General features: G+C 43.7%; 1 protein-coding gene across 1 annotated transcript in view; it reads right to left on the bottom strand.

The window, feature by feature from the left end:
• LOC137157838 (kinesin-like protein KIF28) overlaps positions 1-17,951 on the bottom strand; it is a 79,878-nt gene that overhangs the window by 45,514 nt on the left and 16,413 nt on the right. Inside the window, exons 4-8 of the mRNA XM_067555274.1 lie at positions 17,196-17,231; positions 7,152-7,376; positions 4,621-4,775; positions 3,819-3,930; positions 1,954-2,021 (exon numbers count right to left, since the gene is read on the bottom strand). Of these exons, the coding sequence (XP_067411375.1) occupies positions 1,954-2,021; positions 3,819-3,930; positions 4,621-4,775; positions 7,152-7,376; positions 17,196-17,231 (596 nt within the window). The remainder of the gene's footprint in view (positions 1-1,953; positions 2,022-3,818; positions 3,931-4,620; positions 4,776-7,151; positions 7,377-17,195; positions 17,232-17,951) is intronic.

Raw genomic sequence — 17,951 nt, 5'->3', positions numbered from 1 at the left:
AGACTGAGGCTATGTCTACACTGCAGCACTAATTTGAATTAGCTTAATTCGAATTACAGAAAGCGATTTATAGAAAGCACTGCAGACTGTCCACACTAGTGTTTGTGCTGGTTTCTTGCGTCCACACTGGCCAGCCTTAATTCGAATTAGAAAGCAGTGCAATGTGGGAAGCTATCCCACAGTGCAACTAACCATAGAGGCTGTTGTGACGAGTGTCATCACCCAGGATGCAGTGCTGCTTCCCCCACCCCCAAACAAACAGGAAAAGGATTTTCATGCTGGTGTTTTTTTTTTTTTTTTTTTTTTTTTTTTTAACTCCTCGGATCACCATTGCTACAGGCACATGGAGCCAGCTGAACTATGCTCTCATTTTGATCTTGACAAATACATCGCATCTTATCCTGGATTACTTTAGAACTGTATGCTGTTTGCTTTTTATGCTCCCCCCACCACCCCCTGTATATTGCTTGCCTTTGATTTTGATTCTACAGGTGTCTGTAGAATGTAAGATAAATAACAGAGTCAGTTAGTATATTAATACAGTGATACAAATGCTTCTATTTCACTGATGGAAAGCATGATATAATGTATCCACATGTAGCACTGTGAATAAACTCTTAAGAAAGTATCAATTTCCATGATTGGCCACTGAAACAATGTAGCAAAGAATTTCCTTTCACTGCTAGCATTTAAAACACATTCACCATGGGGGGAGGGGGGTGGATGGTGAAATCTTTCAAAGGAACAAACTTAAAGGGCTAAACTTTCAAAGGGACAAATCTTAAAGGGACAAACTGCAAAGGGCTGGCTGGGCAGTTAAAACACATTCACCGCACGGGGCGAAAGGGGGTGAAATTTTCAAACCCTTAAAGGGGCAAAGGGCTTGGGGGGTGTGTGTGTGTGTGTGTGGGGGTGATTGCAGCTTGGATTTTAAAAACCCCTTCACTGCAGGAAATGAAGATTTAAATCTTCCCGGGGCTGCTTTGGGGGAGGGTACTGAAATGCGGTATCATGGGATACAGTCTGGAGGCCAATTAATTCGAATTAAGTCCCATTGTGTCCACACACACACTAATGTGAATTAACTGATGCGCTTCAGGCGCTAATCCATGTGCAGAAGTGGTTTTATTAATTCAATTTTAAAGGTTCCTTGATTTGAATTAACAATGTGCAAGTGTAGACACAGGAGTAATTAATTCAAATTAAGGGACTTTAATTTGAATTAAGCTACCAATGTAGACCAGGCCTGAGAAATAGGGACTTCCTGGTACAGAGCCCAGAGCAGACTTATGCTGAAAGACCGGATATTGAGGAAAGGTATAGACTAGAATGAGTGAGGTTGTCTTGGGAGAGAAAGGAAACCTCTTCAGAGATTCATCATTGAGGTTAGAAAATGATTAGGAGGGTGAGAAAGGTACAGAAGTGAGCTGGAGTGGAGTTGAGAGAGACATATGTTGAAGGCCCAAGGTTCCCAGGACAACATATACTGGGGTGGCTCAACTTACTGATCCCCTGGAGACCCCTCTCCCAACTAGGCAGAATCCTCTAAGCCCACCACTCTGCTAGAGGGCAGAAGCTCCAAGCACTCCATCCCAGTCTGGCAGGCAGGGGGTGGGGGATCCGGCCTAAGGGGCTCTGCAAGCTGCATTTTAACTGTAAAAGAGCCACATGCAGCTCACGAGTCACAGTTTGGCCACCCCTGACATATGCTCACCACCTTCCACACAATTTAGTGATGAGACCCCCTCACCCTTAATGTCTAAGGGAGAGCTCTTAATTTACTACTGCAATGCACTGCTTTTGTTTATTCAAGTTTCATACATCTTTATTTATTCTGCAGAGGCTGTGTCGTTTATTACTGGTGTCTTCTGTTGTTTTGCCTGGGGGTTTGCTCCATCTTGGACCCACAGCAGAAATGCAAACAACAATTTTATAGGACATGAAAAACCATACCTCTCTGCATATCGTAATGTTGACAAAGTCTCTTCGTAACAGATGTCTGCTGGACTTATAGCTGCAATCTGTGAAAACATACAAAAAAAGTGTTAACACAACTTAGATTCTGTTTTTGAGATCTGTTTATTGGTTTTATAATCTCCAAAGATACTACAACTCAAAGAAGGTTTACAGAGGACCATTGGTAAGCCCCTTAAATATAAAAAGAGTCCTTTTAAAGAGAGCAAGTCACTGTTTGTAATACAGAAATGATGATGATGAAGTAGTACAATTTTTGGAGGTGGTACCAAGGAAATGAGGAGATATATTTTAAACAGATTAATCTGGTTTGTATAAAATTAGTAATATAGACCTAGATCTTGAATACTTTTATTTACACTGGCAGTAATCCTTTCTCTAGCAAATAGTTCCAAGTCTTCAATGGGACTACTTGTACGAACAAGGTTGGAAGAATATAGCCTTTGGTTTGTTTCACACTCTGCTGAAGAATGAAAGACTCAAGGTGGAAGAAAATTGGCTCAGTCATTTAAAGAGTTATGGAAATTTAGAAGTCAGCATTTTTATACATGCACACCAGCCTCTTCTGATTCATTTTCTTCCTCCTCTCCTTTGACAACACTGGAGAAATGGAGAATCCGTTGGAGGCAATGACAGAATCAAGGGGAGTTCTGCTTTACTAATGATGGCAAGATCTGGCCCACGGCATGGACGATCAACAATGGGCTCAAAAGAAAATAGTAGAAACCAGTTTTCAAAAGGCCATATACAAAAATGTGCATGCATTTTTGTGCACTCCCAGCTTGCGCTTGTGCAAATTCCAATGTGCTAGCAAACCTGGATTTGTGTTCATGCAAAGTAGGTTTGTGCAAAGACGCAGGTGCATTTTTAAGTCTGATTTTCAAATGACTCAAATACTGACTAAGAAAAGGGCTCCTATTAAAAAAGGATTTAACTTATCTTGAAGTAGAGATAAGCTTGCTTGTTTATTTTAACAATGTTGTAAAAACAAAGTAATACTTAAAAAAAAGCTATAACTGTACAGCCACATTTCTTGGGGGAAGGGCAGGGTCAAACGAACATGGCCTTGTATCTGACAGTGCACATATGGCAGGTGGTTATCACAATAGCCACACTTGGTCATTAGACCAGACAGTGAGTGAGCAAGCAAGCAAGCATGAGAATGACTCTGCAGCTTGGTGGTTAGAGCACCCAGGATCCAGGCCTCTTCATCCAATGGCTTTTAAAATTATTTATCCACTGTGGAACAACTTCAACAGAAGAGACTGAGGGAGCTTCACATCAGAATATCATACAGCCCAGTGGTTAGAACACTCACTTGAGAGGTGGCAGATCCCTGTTCAAATTCCTTTTGCCCCTGAGGTGAAAGGGGGACTTGAACTGGGGTCTCCCACATGCTAGGTGAATACCTAAGCATTGGGCTAAAAGTTATGAGGGAGTGCTTCCTCCTTCCCTGTCCCCCACACCCAGACTTCTTGCTAAAAGAGCATAAAGCACCTAATGCTAAGAGAGGGTTTGCAGCTGAGAATCTGAAGCAGAAGGAAGTGCCTACCTCCAAAAGAGGGATGGGGCTTAGGACACACTCCTCCCCTTGACATCTCCTATTCGCTAGCTTAGAAGAGGTGCCCCTAGAATTCTAGCTTTTGTGAATCCAACTCTGATGTGCTTCTCTCTTCTGGTTCCTGGTTGAAGCACCTAACTCAGGCTTTGTAAATCCCAGTGATTTTCTAGGTGGCTAAAAGGCATGATGATTCTGAGCACTGGCACACCAAAGTTCCTTTGTGAATATATAGATCACTGTACTTCTATTTTAACAATTAAATAATACAACCTGTCAACTTTACCATGATAGTCCTGCTGTTTCCCCCAAGAGCTGATTGCAGCAGTTTTGTTAGAACAGAGTCTCTGTATGGGATGTGTAACACTTTCTTCCCCATGACCACCTCAGCCAAAGAACTAAATGAAAAATGATTGAGTGGGTAAAGTGTTAAGCAGTAAGCTTGATTATAAATCTAGCTAAAAACAATAAGTACTTTCACCAACTGTATCTGTGTAGATGCTTCACTATATTAGTGCTAGGTACCAAAATTATACATCATACATTAGCTGATAAATAAAAATAATGGTCAAGATGTTCAAAATTAACTAATAACTTTTGATGCCTCCATTTGAGTTTAAAAGGCCTGATTTTTAAAAAAGTGCTAAGCAACCGCTTTCTGAAAATCAAGGCATTTTAAAGGTGTCTCAAGTTGGGTGCCTGAAAATTGAGACACCCAAAAGTACTAGTTGCTTTTAAAAATGTTGACCAGTAATAAAGTGAGGCAGCCCATCATGATTTCTGTTCCCAGATCTGTCCCAGAAGCTAAGAACATGGGCAAGTCAATGTATCTCCTGGGTCTCAGTTTCCCCACTTTTAAAATTGAGATAGAATTACTTGCGTACCCCTCAGGGATGTTAAGAGGCTTAATTTATTAATGTTTATAAAGTGTTTTCAGATTCCTCCATGATATGCACTGTAAGAATGCAAAGAGTTGTTATGTTAAGCTTAGTAAGTAGAAGATTTGAACTGAGGGAAGGCTACCATTCCTGCGCCTTTTAAATAAACAAACAGTTAATGTGCCACTTGCAGAAACGTCCCTGTTGTACCTGATGACATTTCCTAAAGTAGTTAAACTCAGATTTACACGTGTCCCTTCTCTCAGTCTGTCCCCTTCAGAGCCTGAGGATTTTTGCCTTTCACTTCCTGCCAAGTCCACCAGATTTATAATGGACTGTTTGGTGATGTCTTCATCTAGAAAAATCTGAAAGAAATTGCATCAGTGAAAGGAAAACAAGATATTAAGCCATAACCTTAAAATCACAGCAAAGTATAGCAAACTAAAATCTCTGTTTATAGTCTGAGGAAATATACCATGATATGTACTGGCATTAAGAAGCACAGAATTATTGAAAGTATGGAAAGTGTAAGGCTACGGCTGAAGGAGAACCACCTTCTGTGTAAAAATTAAGCAAGATACACTTAGGAGGAGGTGAGGTAGGAAGATAAATTCAGCTGGGATACAAAGAGTTACAGTCATATTAATGGACAAGCATCAGCAGGGAAGAAAACCACAGTGTACAGGGAAGGCGAGCATATACAACCTCAGATAAGCCTTTGAAATAATACTTGCTAAAAGACAGGTCAAATCAAGACTGTGCCCAATAAAGCAAATACCATACTGAGAGACACTGGAACAACAGACACCTAAAGGAGGTTGCAATAATCTTGGCCTTTTCTGCATTGGGAATTTGTTGGAATTCCAGTGATTGATGGCCAGACACAGAAGTAGCTTCACCAGTGCAAGCGTGGACAAAAATGCCATGGCTGTCAACAGTGGTCCTTGTTTCAAACTGGGGTCAGCTTTAACTTCATTGAATATGGAATTTCAAAGTTTTTTTCCTGGGTAAAAGAGATTTTCCAGGATATTAATCTTCTTTACTTTCCAGAAGTCCCAATACATTTACATGACAATTATTTGTTTTACAGAATTCAGGACTAACAATGTAACAAGCCAATGTTGTCAATTAAAGCACATGGATGAAATTCTATGACCCAAGTTATGCAGGAGGCCAGACTAGATGATCTTAAGAGCCCCTTCTGGCCTTAACAATCTATATTTCTATGAAGGAACTTTATATTTCCATCCTCTGTTAGGGTATCTGGGATATTACTTACAAGTGTTTATCACAAATTCAAAGCAACACATTTTTCCTTAATAGCAATTTTATATTAGGCCAATATATATATATTTTTCATTTTTCCTTCAGGAATTTATGGACCAGCAAGATTACCACCTGGAAAGCCTTCCTGGGGTAATAATGATACTCCAGAGCCTCAGGATCCAGCTCTTGTATCTTAACTAAATTCTAATTTGGGTATTCTAAATTCCTCCTGCATTTTCAAATGTGCACACAGTTCTTAATTTCCTGCATTGCACTGGGTGTTGAACTGTCACGACTCACCCTAGGTTATCTGCAGTGCCCTAACTGTGACCTAAAAGCGGAGAAGGGAGGGGAAGAAATAAGTTCTCCATCTCCCAGGAAGTCCCCCCAGTAGCACCATATCCTACACATATACAGTAGGAGTGTATGCATCTAGCACTGTCCCCCTCACAATATTCTGTGTCCCTTTCCATTTCCCATCCCTTGACCTCTACTGTGTGGACAACCCCTGGCCTCCAGTGTTCTGCCATCTCCCCATCATGCTCTCTGTCCCCATCCCAGCAATACTTTGCTTCCTCCACACCCCACTGGGAGAGGGGGTGTTCATGTGTCCCACCTGTCTTCTCCCACATCCTCCAGGCTTGGGTGGGGGTGGGCACTCTTACTCTCACTGCCTGTGAGTGCAGCCACCAGGATGGAAGTTGGACTTTACTCTCTGCCTCCTATTTGAGATATGTGACACTGGCTCTGTCCCTTGCTCTGCTGAGGTGGTCTTATCTTTTTGCCCACTAGAGGGCCCATTGGGGGAAGGCACACAGAATGGGGGAGAATTGGGGGAGAGTGCACCTGGCCTGGCTTACCCTTCGCTCGAAGTTCAAGGGAGAGAAAAATTGTCATTCCCCCTCCTGCCTAAAAATTTCTTGCCCACCCAGTACCTGCATTTTGGTAACAAAGGAAGGGATTTCAACACAAACTGTAGTCTGTACTTCAATTTATAATGAGCAGTAGGTTTTGGGATGAAAGGTAATTATATAGACAGAAGTAAAATCCATTTTCAGTGTAACAGTGGTAGTTATTTCCATTGGTGCTTCCATAGCTCCATCTGTATCCGAATCCATATAAGGAGGAACTTCCTGCAACCAGCTTAGTGGCAGACCTGTTGTCACATACAGCTCTGTGCATGGATGATAACGTTATGGAAACTGCAGTGAGAACTACAGCAATTACAAATTGTTTCCAAATGTAGGTGGACCCCTAAATACTTCAATATTCTATTAAAAGATCATCTTCTGTAACATACTCAGAAATGTGCTCAATGCATATAAGCAAAATAAAGTGGCTTTGAATTTTTGCCGGCAATAAACTTAAAAGAATTTACCTTGTGATATGTTTCTCACATAATTAGTTAAATAAGAATTTTAATCTTGTGAAACAGATATGCTGAATAGTGGAAATAGGGCTTCCTCATACTGAACCTGTTTGAATTGCATGGTGACGACCATGTGAGATCGACTGCTGGTAGCATTCATGCTAGTTGAAGCTGTGGTTCTTATTTTAGTTCCTTGTTCCATTAACCTCTCAATTTGGGCATAGCTGTCACAAGGCACCCGTCTCAAACCATCCACATAAAAGCCTTGATGCTGGTCTTCTCTAACCTTGAGTCCACCAGGTTTCTTGGTTTCAGATAGTAAATCTATTACCTATGGAGAGGTATGTACAGTCAAAACGTGTTACTGGATACAGCTACTTAGTGATCAAAAAGAACTTTTTGTGAAAACAAAGAGAAGTGAAAAATCTTTCAAAGTCAAGAAATGATGGAGTGATTTGATAAGTAGCAAGCAGTAAAGCAATTAACTATACAAATACTGTTTAGCATAATTTATTACCATCTGGCACATCATAAAACCACATCTAGTTGTTAGAAATGTTTGTTAAAATGACAATTTTTTTTTTTTTTACATATTCAAAGTAATATATATGTCATTGTTACTCTGTGCATATTAACATGAAGTGACAATCCTCTAAGCACTCTGAGTGTGGAACTGCCTATCATTCACTCGAAGACGAGTTCCATGCACAGAGTGCTAGCAGAATCCAGGCCACAGGTTTTTCTAAATAGCATCAATAGAAATAATCCATTTGCAAAATTCAGGATAAAACGGACAACACAAAGTCACAACATAAAGTCACACTCCATCTTTCTAATAACTTTTTCTATAATACACAGCAGACACTCTCTCTGTGGTCTTGTATCTCTCAAAATGTTTTATGGTCTCAAAAATACAACCTGTTGTGAAAGATTCTGTATGAAACGAGAGGCAGCTGACAAAAGACCACAGGTAATCATAAAAAAAGGTGGCCTTCACAAAGGGATGGAAGGTGGGGAGGCACACGGAAAATTACAAAAGGGCCATAGAAGCAACAAGAGGAAATACAGTGAGGGAATAACCTCACTGCTCATCATCTTAGATATTTATACACAAATGCAAGGAATATGGGGAATAAACAGAAAAACTGGAAGTCTTGGTACACAGGCTAAATTACGACTTAATTGGTATCACAGATTGAGTGGGATAAATCTCTGGAGATTGTTATTGATGTGAAGAGGTCTAGATTGTTCAGGAAGGTCAGGAAGGGAAAAAAAAGAGGTGCTGCATTGTACATGATGGGTGAGGGGCAGACCATTGAAAGTCTCTCAGTGGCCTGGTCTACACTGGCGACTTAGGTCAACTTACGGTCCCTTCATTCAAATTAATTACACCCGCATCTACACTGATGCCACTGTTAATTCGAATTAAGGTGCCTGTAATATCGACCTAGTAAGACCACCTCTGCAAGTGGTGTCGCACCTAAATCGAATTTGTTAAACTGAATTAGCGCGTGTAGACGCCAAGCATCTTAAATCAAATTAATTAACCTCCGGGCTGTATCCTAAAATGCCCCACTGTGACCGCTCTGCACAGTCGCACTGTGCTGCTCTTTGTTCATGGAAGCAGGAAAAGTCCCCTCCCCCTCAAGCCCTGGGAACATTTGAATTTCCATTTCCTGTGCTTGCTGCCAGCGTTGGGGAGAGCTTTGGCACTGTTCTCAGCATGTCTACTGCAAAGCCCAAACGTGCTCCAGCATGGGGTCGACCAGAGGTCTCAGACCTCATCAGGCTGTGGGGAGAGGAGTCAGTTCAGGCTCAGCTCAGAGCCAGCAAAAGGAATCTGGACATTTATGGGAAGATATCCCAGGGCATGCTGGAGAAGGGACAACAGAGGGATGCTCAGCAGTGCAGAGTGAAGATCAAGGAGCTGCGCCAGTTGTATCAGAAAGCCAGGGAAGCTAACCGCCACTCGGGCTCCTCTCCCAAAACATACAGGTTCTGTGATGAGGTGCATGCTGTTCTGGGGGGTGATCCCACCACGATGCCTCCCTGCAGCATCAATACCTCCAGTAGTTCACAGTCCATGGACAATACGGAGAACTCCATGGATGAGGAGGAGGAAGCTGTGGAGAGCAGCGTGCAAGAGAGCAGGGTGTTTGTTCTCCCACAAAGTCAGGACTTATTACTGACCCCGGAGCAGTCCACCAGCACACAGGACAGCACAAATGATCCCAGGGAAGGCACATCTGGTGAGTTTTCTTTCTTCTTAGCATTTCTGTCCTTGAACATTGGGGTGGGGGGGGGGAGGGGAAACAAAGGGGATCTCAGGCGTTACCCACGGATCCTGGTTTTTATGTGATGCGAAATGCTACTTTTATCATCAGCTGATATCACATGAAAAGGTTAATGTATGTAATCTGTTATCCCTTGAATAATTTTTAAAGGGATGGCTGCCTCGTTCCTCCCTCCATGGTAGGATACTTCTCTGCACTCTCGGTAGCCAGCATGATGGCTTCATGTGTTTTAAGAATATCTTCACCCTCACCCTCCAAATGCCATCCGCAGTTCCTCTCCATAAGGGTTTGTAGACCAAGCAGATTCCCCCCCCCCCCTCAACAAGCCGTCCACAGTTCCCCTCTGTAAGGGTTTGGAATACAAACAGATACCTCCCCCCAACCCCACCCTACCGCGCAGTCCCTCTCTGTAAGGGTTTTAAATACAAGCACAGAGAGAAAATCATTAGCTACATTGTTTCAAGGCATCATTATTGAGATTGATACATATGTATCTTGTTCTTCACTATGCTAGCTGTGGCTATCTTGTTATTTTTCTTTCATTCTGTAGAGACCTCGGCAGTGGGCTGACCATTAAGCAGTGCTGCGGGCAGACTGTCTCAGATTAGAAAAAGGAAGAAAAAAAGCAGAGATGACATCTTTTCGGAGATCATCAGTGCCTTGGCAGCCACAGAGACAGAGCGAAGAGCATGGAGGCTGACCTTGTCCCATAACATGGGACAAATGCAGGAACATGATCGCAGCATCACGCAGGAGATGCTGCGACTACTGCGGGACCAGGCAGACTTGCTCCAGCTTATTGTGGACAGAGTCCTGCTGCAGGGCCTCCATAATGCTCCTCGATGGAGTGCTATGCCGCCCTCCCCCTCCCCTGCCCCAAACAGGTCTTGGAGGAGATTGGCCAGGATGCAGTACTTGCTCTCCTCCACCCCGGTAGAGGGGAGCAGAAAGCTGCGGTGGCCACGCTGACTGCTGGCCACCAAGCTACCACCCTACCCCTGGAGACAGTGAAGGAATCCCCCCTTCACCCAAGACTTGAATGTTAAAAAATAAATGTTTGCATCTTTCAAAAATGTTTCTTTATTAAGTCATATCTTGTTCATGAGGGATGTTTCGCGCACAGATATTGAAGGGCGGTGGGGGTATCATCAAAGGCAAACAACATACAGGAATAGAAATCAGTCCTGCATCAAAGGCAAACAATATACAGGGGGTTGGGTGGTGTGGGGATCTTAAAAGGCAAACAACTTATAGGGGGGTCGGTGGTTGGCGGGGGGGGGGGAGGTTGTGGGATCATCAAAGGCAAACAACATACAGGAACATAAATCACTCCTGCATCTCATTGCAGAACCTGGTTTTCAAAGCTTCCCTAATGCAAAGCGCTCCACGGTATGCTCTCACCGTAGTGCTGGCAGCTGGCTGCTCATAATTGGCGGCTTTCTGCCTCCATAGCCCAACCCTGGGGGAACCTTTCCCCCTTTGCTTCACATACATTATGAAGAACACAGCAAGCAGATATCACAGAAGGGAAGAACTTCTCACTCATGTCCAGCCTAGTGAGGAGACTCCTCCATCTACCCTTTATATGCCCAAAGGCACATTCTACAACTGCTTAACCTCTTATTAAAACACTCCTTGTCACTGTCAAGGTGATCGGTGTACAGCTTCATTAGCCAACAGAGCAAGGGGTACGCAGGATCCCCCAGGATCACTATGGGCATTTCCACACCCCCAATCTGAATTTTTTGGTCAGGGAAGAAAGTTCCCGCCCGCATCTTACATAACAGCCCCGAGTTACGAAATATATGAGCATCATGCACCTTCCCAGACTACCCCACATTGATGTCCGTGAAATACCCCTGTGATCCACAAGCCCCTGCAGGACCATTGAAAAGTACCCCTTGTGGTTTATGTACTCGGTTGCCAGATGTGCAGGCGCTAAGATGGGGATGTGTGTCCCATCAATGGCCCCCCCTGCAGTTTGGGAAGCCCAATGTGGCAAACCTATCCACTATGTCCTGCACATTTCCCAAAGTCACTAGCCTTCGTAGCAGGAGTCTATTTATGGCACTGCACACTTGGTGCATGGCTGTGCCCACTGTGGATTTACCGACTCCAAATTGATTCCCAGCCAAGCGATAACAGTCGGGGGTTGCCAGCTTCCACAGAGCGATGGTCACTCTCTTCTCCACCATCATAGCTTGTCTCAAGCGAGTGTTCACGCACTTCAGGGATGGGGCCAGCTCTGAGCACAGTTCGAGGAAAGTTGCCTTTCACATCCAAAAGTTTTGCAGCCACTGATCATCATCCCACAGCTGCATAACAATGCACTCCCACCAGTCTGTGCTTGTTTCCCTGCACCAGAACCTGCATTCCACGGAATACAAGTGACACGTTACAGACTGCAGCAATCAGGAATTGTTCGGCTGGATGTCTTGTATCAGGGCAGCCTCGGTGGCATAGGTGTATTATCTGCTTCGCCTTCTTGCTCTATTTCTAAAGAACTCCATGATAACCCGCGATGTATTTGTCACGCTCACAATTAGAGTGCAGAGCTGAGCTGGCTCCGTGTCTCTGCACCAATGACGATCGCAAGGAGTAAAAAAACGGTGCAAAAATCATTTTCCTGTTTGTTTGTTTGTTTGGGGGGGGGAGGGGAGGAGAGGGAAGCAGCGCTGCATCCTGGGACGATGACACTCGTCACAACAGCCACTGTGGCTAGTTGCACTGTGGGATAACTAACCACATTGCACTGCTTTCTAATTTGACTTAAGGCTGGACAGTGTGAATGCGAGAGACCAGCGCAAACACTGTAGTGTGTACAGTCTGCTGCGATTTATATAAATCAGATGCTGAAAGTTGAATTAAGCTAATTCGAATTAGTGCTGCAGTGTAGACATGGCCAGTTGAGTGAAGACAGAAGGGGGAAAAACAGAGGCAATGTCATGGTAGGGATCTACTTCTTTAGATTTTCTTCCCATGGGATCTTAGCTACCAGTTCTGAGTTTGTTAAAGTCTGCTTCTTTGAAGTCCGTTATCTTTATTCTACTGCTCTCATTCCCTCCTTTCCTTAGAATCATGAAATATATCATTCACAAGCAATTCCTTCTAGTTAGTCAGAAACAAGTCGTAAATGGCTGTCCACCAGGTTACTTCCTCCACCTTTTGAAAAAAGAATTCGCCCCCCAACCCATTCCAAGAACATCTGGACATTTTGTTGTTTTGCTGCATTACTTTTCCAACAGATGTCTGGCAGTTAATGTTGATACTGGATACTTAGTGATTAGTGTGAATACTAGTGAGACACGGTACGACTGATTTGCTGATTAATAAGGTCTAATGTGTAAGGTTTTTTTTTTTTTTATAGATATACTAGTTGAATACAAAGCTTAAAATTAATTACAATACATTACATTAATTAAGCCTGGAGAGCTAAGCAGTTACTTAAGAGGCTGTATACAGGAACAGCTTTTTTTTAGGGGCCCTGCCAGGAAGTTAGTGGATTTTTTGGTCCGAGCGGCAGCACTTATTGCAGAGTTAGGTGTTGATGGAGCATGCCCCTTTGTTTAAATAGTGACTTTTTATACCTTTTTATAAACAACTTTTACCTAATTACCTTTTCACTTATTATTATTATATGTACTAATTACTTACATTGGGTTTTTACCCTTAACTACATTTTATTTTTACCATAATAATTGGGGCTGTTAAAACAACATTTGGTGATAGGAAATATAGGTGATTTGGTGATAGGAAGGGTGGTGTAAAAATATGCCCTTGGCAATGAAAAAATCCCGACGTGTAAGGATAATTTGTTGTTTCCATTACCGTTATCTATGTGCAGCTGCAAGCATACATGTGTATTTTGTTTTGTTATGTGCCATGGTATGCAGCAACTGAGACATTTGCAAGGTTACTTAGTAGTCCTATTTATTTTTGCCAACTGGAAGATGTTATGCTACAGGGGTCAAAAGAGCCAAGCAAGCAACTAAAGCTGTGGTAGGCCTGTAAAACAGTGGTCAGGCAACTCAAATTGTACTGGGCCTCCAACAGTTAAAGTCCCCCATTACTACCAGGTTTTGTGTTTTGGATATTCTGTTATTCATTCTAGAAATGCCTCATCCACTTCCTTTTCCTGATTTGCTGGTCTGTAGTAGATCCTTATTATGAGGTCAACCCTATTTTTCTCCTTTTATCATTATCCAGAGACTTTCAATTGGTCTGCCCCTCACTTCCGTCTTGACCTCAGAACAAGTGTATATATTCTTGATGCATAATTTAATATCTCCTTCCTTTTTTCTTTGCCTGTCCTGTGGGAGTGTATTATTTGTACCCTGACCTGATGGCTACCGATGTGGAAATTTACAGCAGGCCTGGTGGTGGACACCGGGTCAAGTGAGGCTGCCTACAGGGAGCTGGAAGGTGGCCACTTTCACTCAGGCGCCTCACTGGCGGCGAGTTCCCGGGACTTGGCCGCCATCCACTAGATAGTAGAAAGTATTCAAGGTCGTAAATAAGATAGTTGTGTGAGCTAAGAAGCTACCAATAATATGTAAGCTGTTCCCGTGTGAAGTAGGTGAAATTATATAATAGCCAATTAGCAGCTGTGTGATTATTGTAAGCAAAGGTGATTAAAAGGTATATAAGCTGGAAAGCAAAATGGAATAAACGATTCTGCTTGCAATCATATTGGTTGTTGTGCTTTTTCAAGCCCGCATCCTCTGCTATCAGCATTGGAACCCGACAAATGGTGACCCCGACGTGATTGCAATTCAAAAGGATTGGATTGTGCGTCGGGAAGTGAAAAGAAACGCGGGGGTCGTAGCCGCTGCAGGTGGTACTGCGCTGGACGCAGCGCCTGGTCGTCCAAGAGAGACGAGGTCGTCCAAGAGAGACGTGTTTAAGCTCAAAAGGTGAGCGGCTACTAATTAAGTATGGGGAACGCTGCATCAGCTGAAGAAAAAACGGTGCTTGAATTTTTTATACGTATCACGGAGCGCCAAGGGGAAAAGGTATCCCCGGATAAATCATCTTGCTTACTGAAGTGGGGACAAAGAAGGGGATTTTTTGTAAAATCAAGTACTGTATTTGATAAGACTGTCTGGGAATACTTGGGCTCCGACCTATGGGAGTCGGTAGCCCATGGCAACAAGGAAGCCTTTGCCTTAAGTCAGACCTGGAATAAGGCAAGGAGGATGGTGAAGAACCTTGCGGCTGAAGCGGGGGTACAAGCGGCAGTGAAAAAAATATTTCAAGTGGGAAATGAGATAGTTGTGTGAGCTAAGAAGCTACCAATAATATGTAAGCTGTTCCCGTGTAAAGTAGGTGAAATCATATAATAGCCAATTAGCAGCTGTGTGATTATTGTAAGCAAAGGTGATTAAAAGGTATATAAGCTGGAAAGCAAAATGAAATAAACGATTTAGCTTGCAATCATATTGGTTGTTGTGCTTTTTCAAGCCCGCATCCTCTGCTATCAGCATTGGAACTCGACACTGTCCTTCCTGAACAAGCTAGCCCCCACCCATCTATGCCACTATTCCATCATTAGATTTATACCAAGTCTGTGATGCCAGTTAAATAATAATTTAGCACATATACTAATATGTCCAGTTCTTCCTGTTTATTCCCCATATTCCTTGCATTTGCACATAGACATCTAGGATGTTGAGCAGATTTCCTCACTGATTTCTTGTTTGGTGCTCCTATGACTCTATTTTAATTTTCCATGTCCACCAACATCTAGCCCTGTGTTAATGTAGTCTTTTTCAATTTTTACCTCTGTGCTTCTGTCACCTGCCCTGTCTGAATCTAGTATAAAGCCCTCCTCACTAGGTTATCAAGTTGGCATGCAAAGATACTCTGCCGCTTCTTGGTCATGTGGACCCCATCTCTTCCCAGTAGTCCTCCTTCCTGATACAGCATCCCATGGTCGAAGAAACCGAAGTCCTCTCACTGACACCATTTGCACAGCCATTCATTCATCTCCAGGATGCACGTCCCTTCCTGGGCCCTTGCACTCAACCAGGAAGATGGATAAGAACACCACTTGCACCCCAACTCCCTCACCCTCACTCCCAGAGGCCTGCAGTCACTGCTGATCTGCTCAGGGTCAGACCTGGTAGTATCATTAGTGCTTGTGGGGATGAGCAGCAAGGGGTAGTGGTGGGAGGGACAAATGAGCCTAGGCAACCTTTCCGTAGCATTTTAGATGTGGGCTCTAGGCAGGCAGCACACCTCCCGGGATGTGAGGCAGGTGACCAGATGGATGCTTCCACCCCCTTCAGACCCTGACCACATCCCTTTTCTTCTCCTCTTGGGTGCAACGGCCGTAAACCTTCCAGCCTTGGGGCATGTGGCTCCTCTTTCTCAGCCACTGGGGTCTGCTCCTTTCCTCCTCTGCCAGTACAGGTACCAGTTCTTCACCTCAATGGACAGAAGACCTGGGTAAGGGTTGTAGCACTGTCTACTACCTGGGGAGGCCAGCAGCCAGTCTCCTCCGCATCCAGCAGCTAGTTCTCCTTCCTCCTCTGGTGCTGCTGTAGTCACCCATATTTGGCCAGCATCCTCCATCCACATTTCTGTCCTCCATCCCACATTTCCTGTCGATGAAGTCCTCATGCTCCTGGAAGCTACACAGATGAGCCATATCCTCCTACAGCTCTCTTACCTGCATCCTGAGGGACTCCACCAATAGACATCTCTCACACCAGGTAGTTCCCCCTGTGGACCTTCATTGGCAGGGACATGCAGGCTGCATTCCCAGCAAGTCAAGACCAGGGTGTGGGTGGAAGCCTCCAGGATCAGGATGCCTGTCTGATGGGGGGCTCCCTCAGGTGCAGGAAGAGCTAACAGCACTGTTGGTGACACACCATTTTCCTCCCACTGAGGGTTCTTCATTGCAGAGTAACTGCAAGGCTAGGTCTACACTTACAGTGGCAGGTTAAATACAGGTAGCTACATAACACGGTGAAAGGCGAGCTGCATCCACATTTGGTCACTGCAGTGTGTAGCTACGCATGGCAGTGAAAGGTTCAGGGAAAGGCTCCAGCAGCCGAATCCTTTCACCACTACCTTGCCACTGTGAGAGCCTTTCCTTGCAATGGGGAAAAGGTTCTGGCAGGAGGACACTACACTGTTAGAGTATATAGTCTAAGGCTTCAGGAGCATAGAGCATCAACTCTACTAAGCTGTGCCTGACCATCTAGATTGCATTTATGCCCATGCTAAGTGGGCAGTGTCTGTACTCTGACGCCGTAAGTGCAGACATACCTTAAGTTAAAGAAAAGAAACCTACCTCCCTGCCTTCCTCTGCTGGCGAACTCCTTAGTCTCCCAGTTTGTGGTCTTCTGAATAAAACCCACACTTACACACTGTGGCGCTCTGCTCCCTCTAGCAGATGGATCACATCATGGTTTTTAAGTCAGTTAGCAAAAGTCTGTACAGTCTAACTGGTGGTCTTTTAGCTCAGTAAATAAGGATGCTGCTAGATCCAGACATTCTGAGTTCAATCCTCACTTCTGACGACCCATCCAAAGGCTTGTGTTACATGAACATCAAAACCAATGGTAGGATATTGAATAAAACTTGCTGAAGTCCCATCAAATAAAGATAGAGAAGTTCAATAAAAGGATTCTGTCTGCCCCTGCTGTTCTGGAGATGGAAGCTGTCGGGTCCTTTAGGAAGGGATGAAAGTACCCTGCCGATCACAGCTATGTGCTGTTTCCAAGTCTAAAAGAGGAAGGACCCATGAAATGAGGGACTCTTACATGATCTTATCTGAGAACTTAAAACAAGTAAATATACATAAACGGAAAAGATTAAAATTCAGTATTAGTGCGATATAGCAACATTACCTGCTCATTATAAATTTCCAGCATACTGAAAGTAACCTGCAAAGACAAGAAGCAGCTGGCAGATAAAAAGTTCTCTTGGGAAAAAAAAAAAAAAAAAAAAGCATACTTTTGATATACAGTTATCTCTGTGTAAAAGGAATAGATTGACTGGACAAAAAAGCCATTTGTCCCAAACCAAAACAACTGTTGGTATATCTTGTGTCATTGCATAAGTCATGCATAGAGTTGGTTTGTGTGACTGTTTTCTAAGTCCACACTGCTTTCTCAACTCCATTTCCATGCATCCCCAAACTCTCCCCTCCACCTGTAACCCTTATCGTCTCCTCAGCTTGCCTTAGGAAATCTTCATGTCAGCTTATCCATTTTAAGATGGAAAGGTTGGGCTTTAATAAATCATTTTTCATCAGCCTATTAAGAGTTACAAAATTACATTCTTGCAATGTTCTGGGTATGAGAAAAAGTCAGCAAGTGCAAAAAAATGGCTACTTCCCTTCCGTAACGGTTGTTCTTCGAGATGCATTGCTCGTGTCCCTTCCAAGCAGGTGCGCACACGCCACGTGCACAGTCATCGGAAGGTTTTCCCTCCAGCGGTACCTATCCAGTTGGTGTAGGCACCCCCTGGAGTGGCACCTCCATGGCACTGTATAAAGAGGCCTAGCGCCTCTCCAGTTCCTTTTTGCCAATCGGCTCTGACAAGAGGGTAGGCGGGTGGGTCTTGGAATGGACATGAGCAACATAGCTCGAAGAACAACAGTT

The sequence above is a fragment of the Emydura macquarii genome, unplaced genomic scaffold (assembly GCF_026122565.2).
Source record: "Emydura macquarii macquarii isolate MOO-44397 ecotype Brisbane River unplaced genomic scaffold, CSIRO-AGI_Emac_v2 contig_1597, whole genome shotgun sequence".
NCBI lineage: Eukaryota > Metazoa > Chordata > Testudines > Chelidae > Emydura > Emydura macquarii.
The sequence above is the reverse complement of the archived record's forward strand: the minus strand, read 5'-3'. Positions and strand labels throughout refer to the sequence as shown.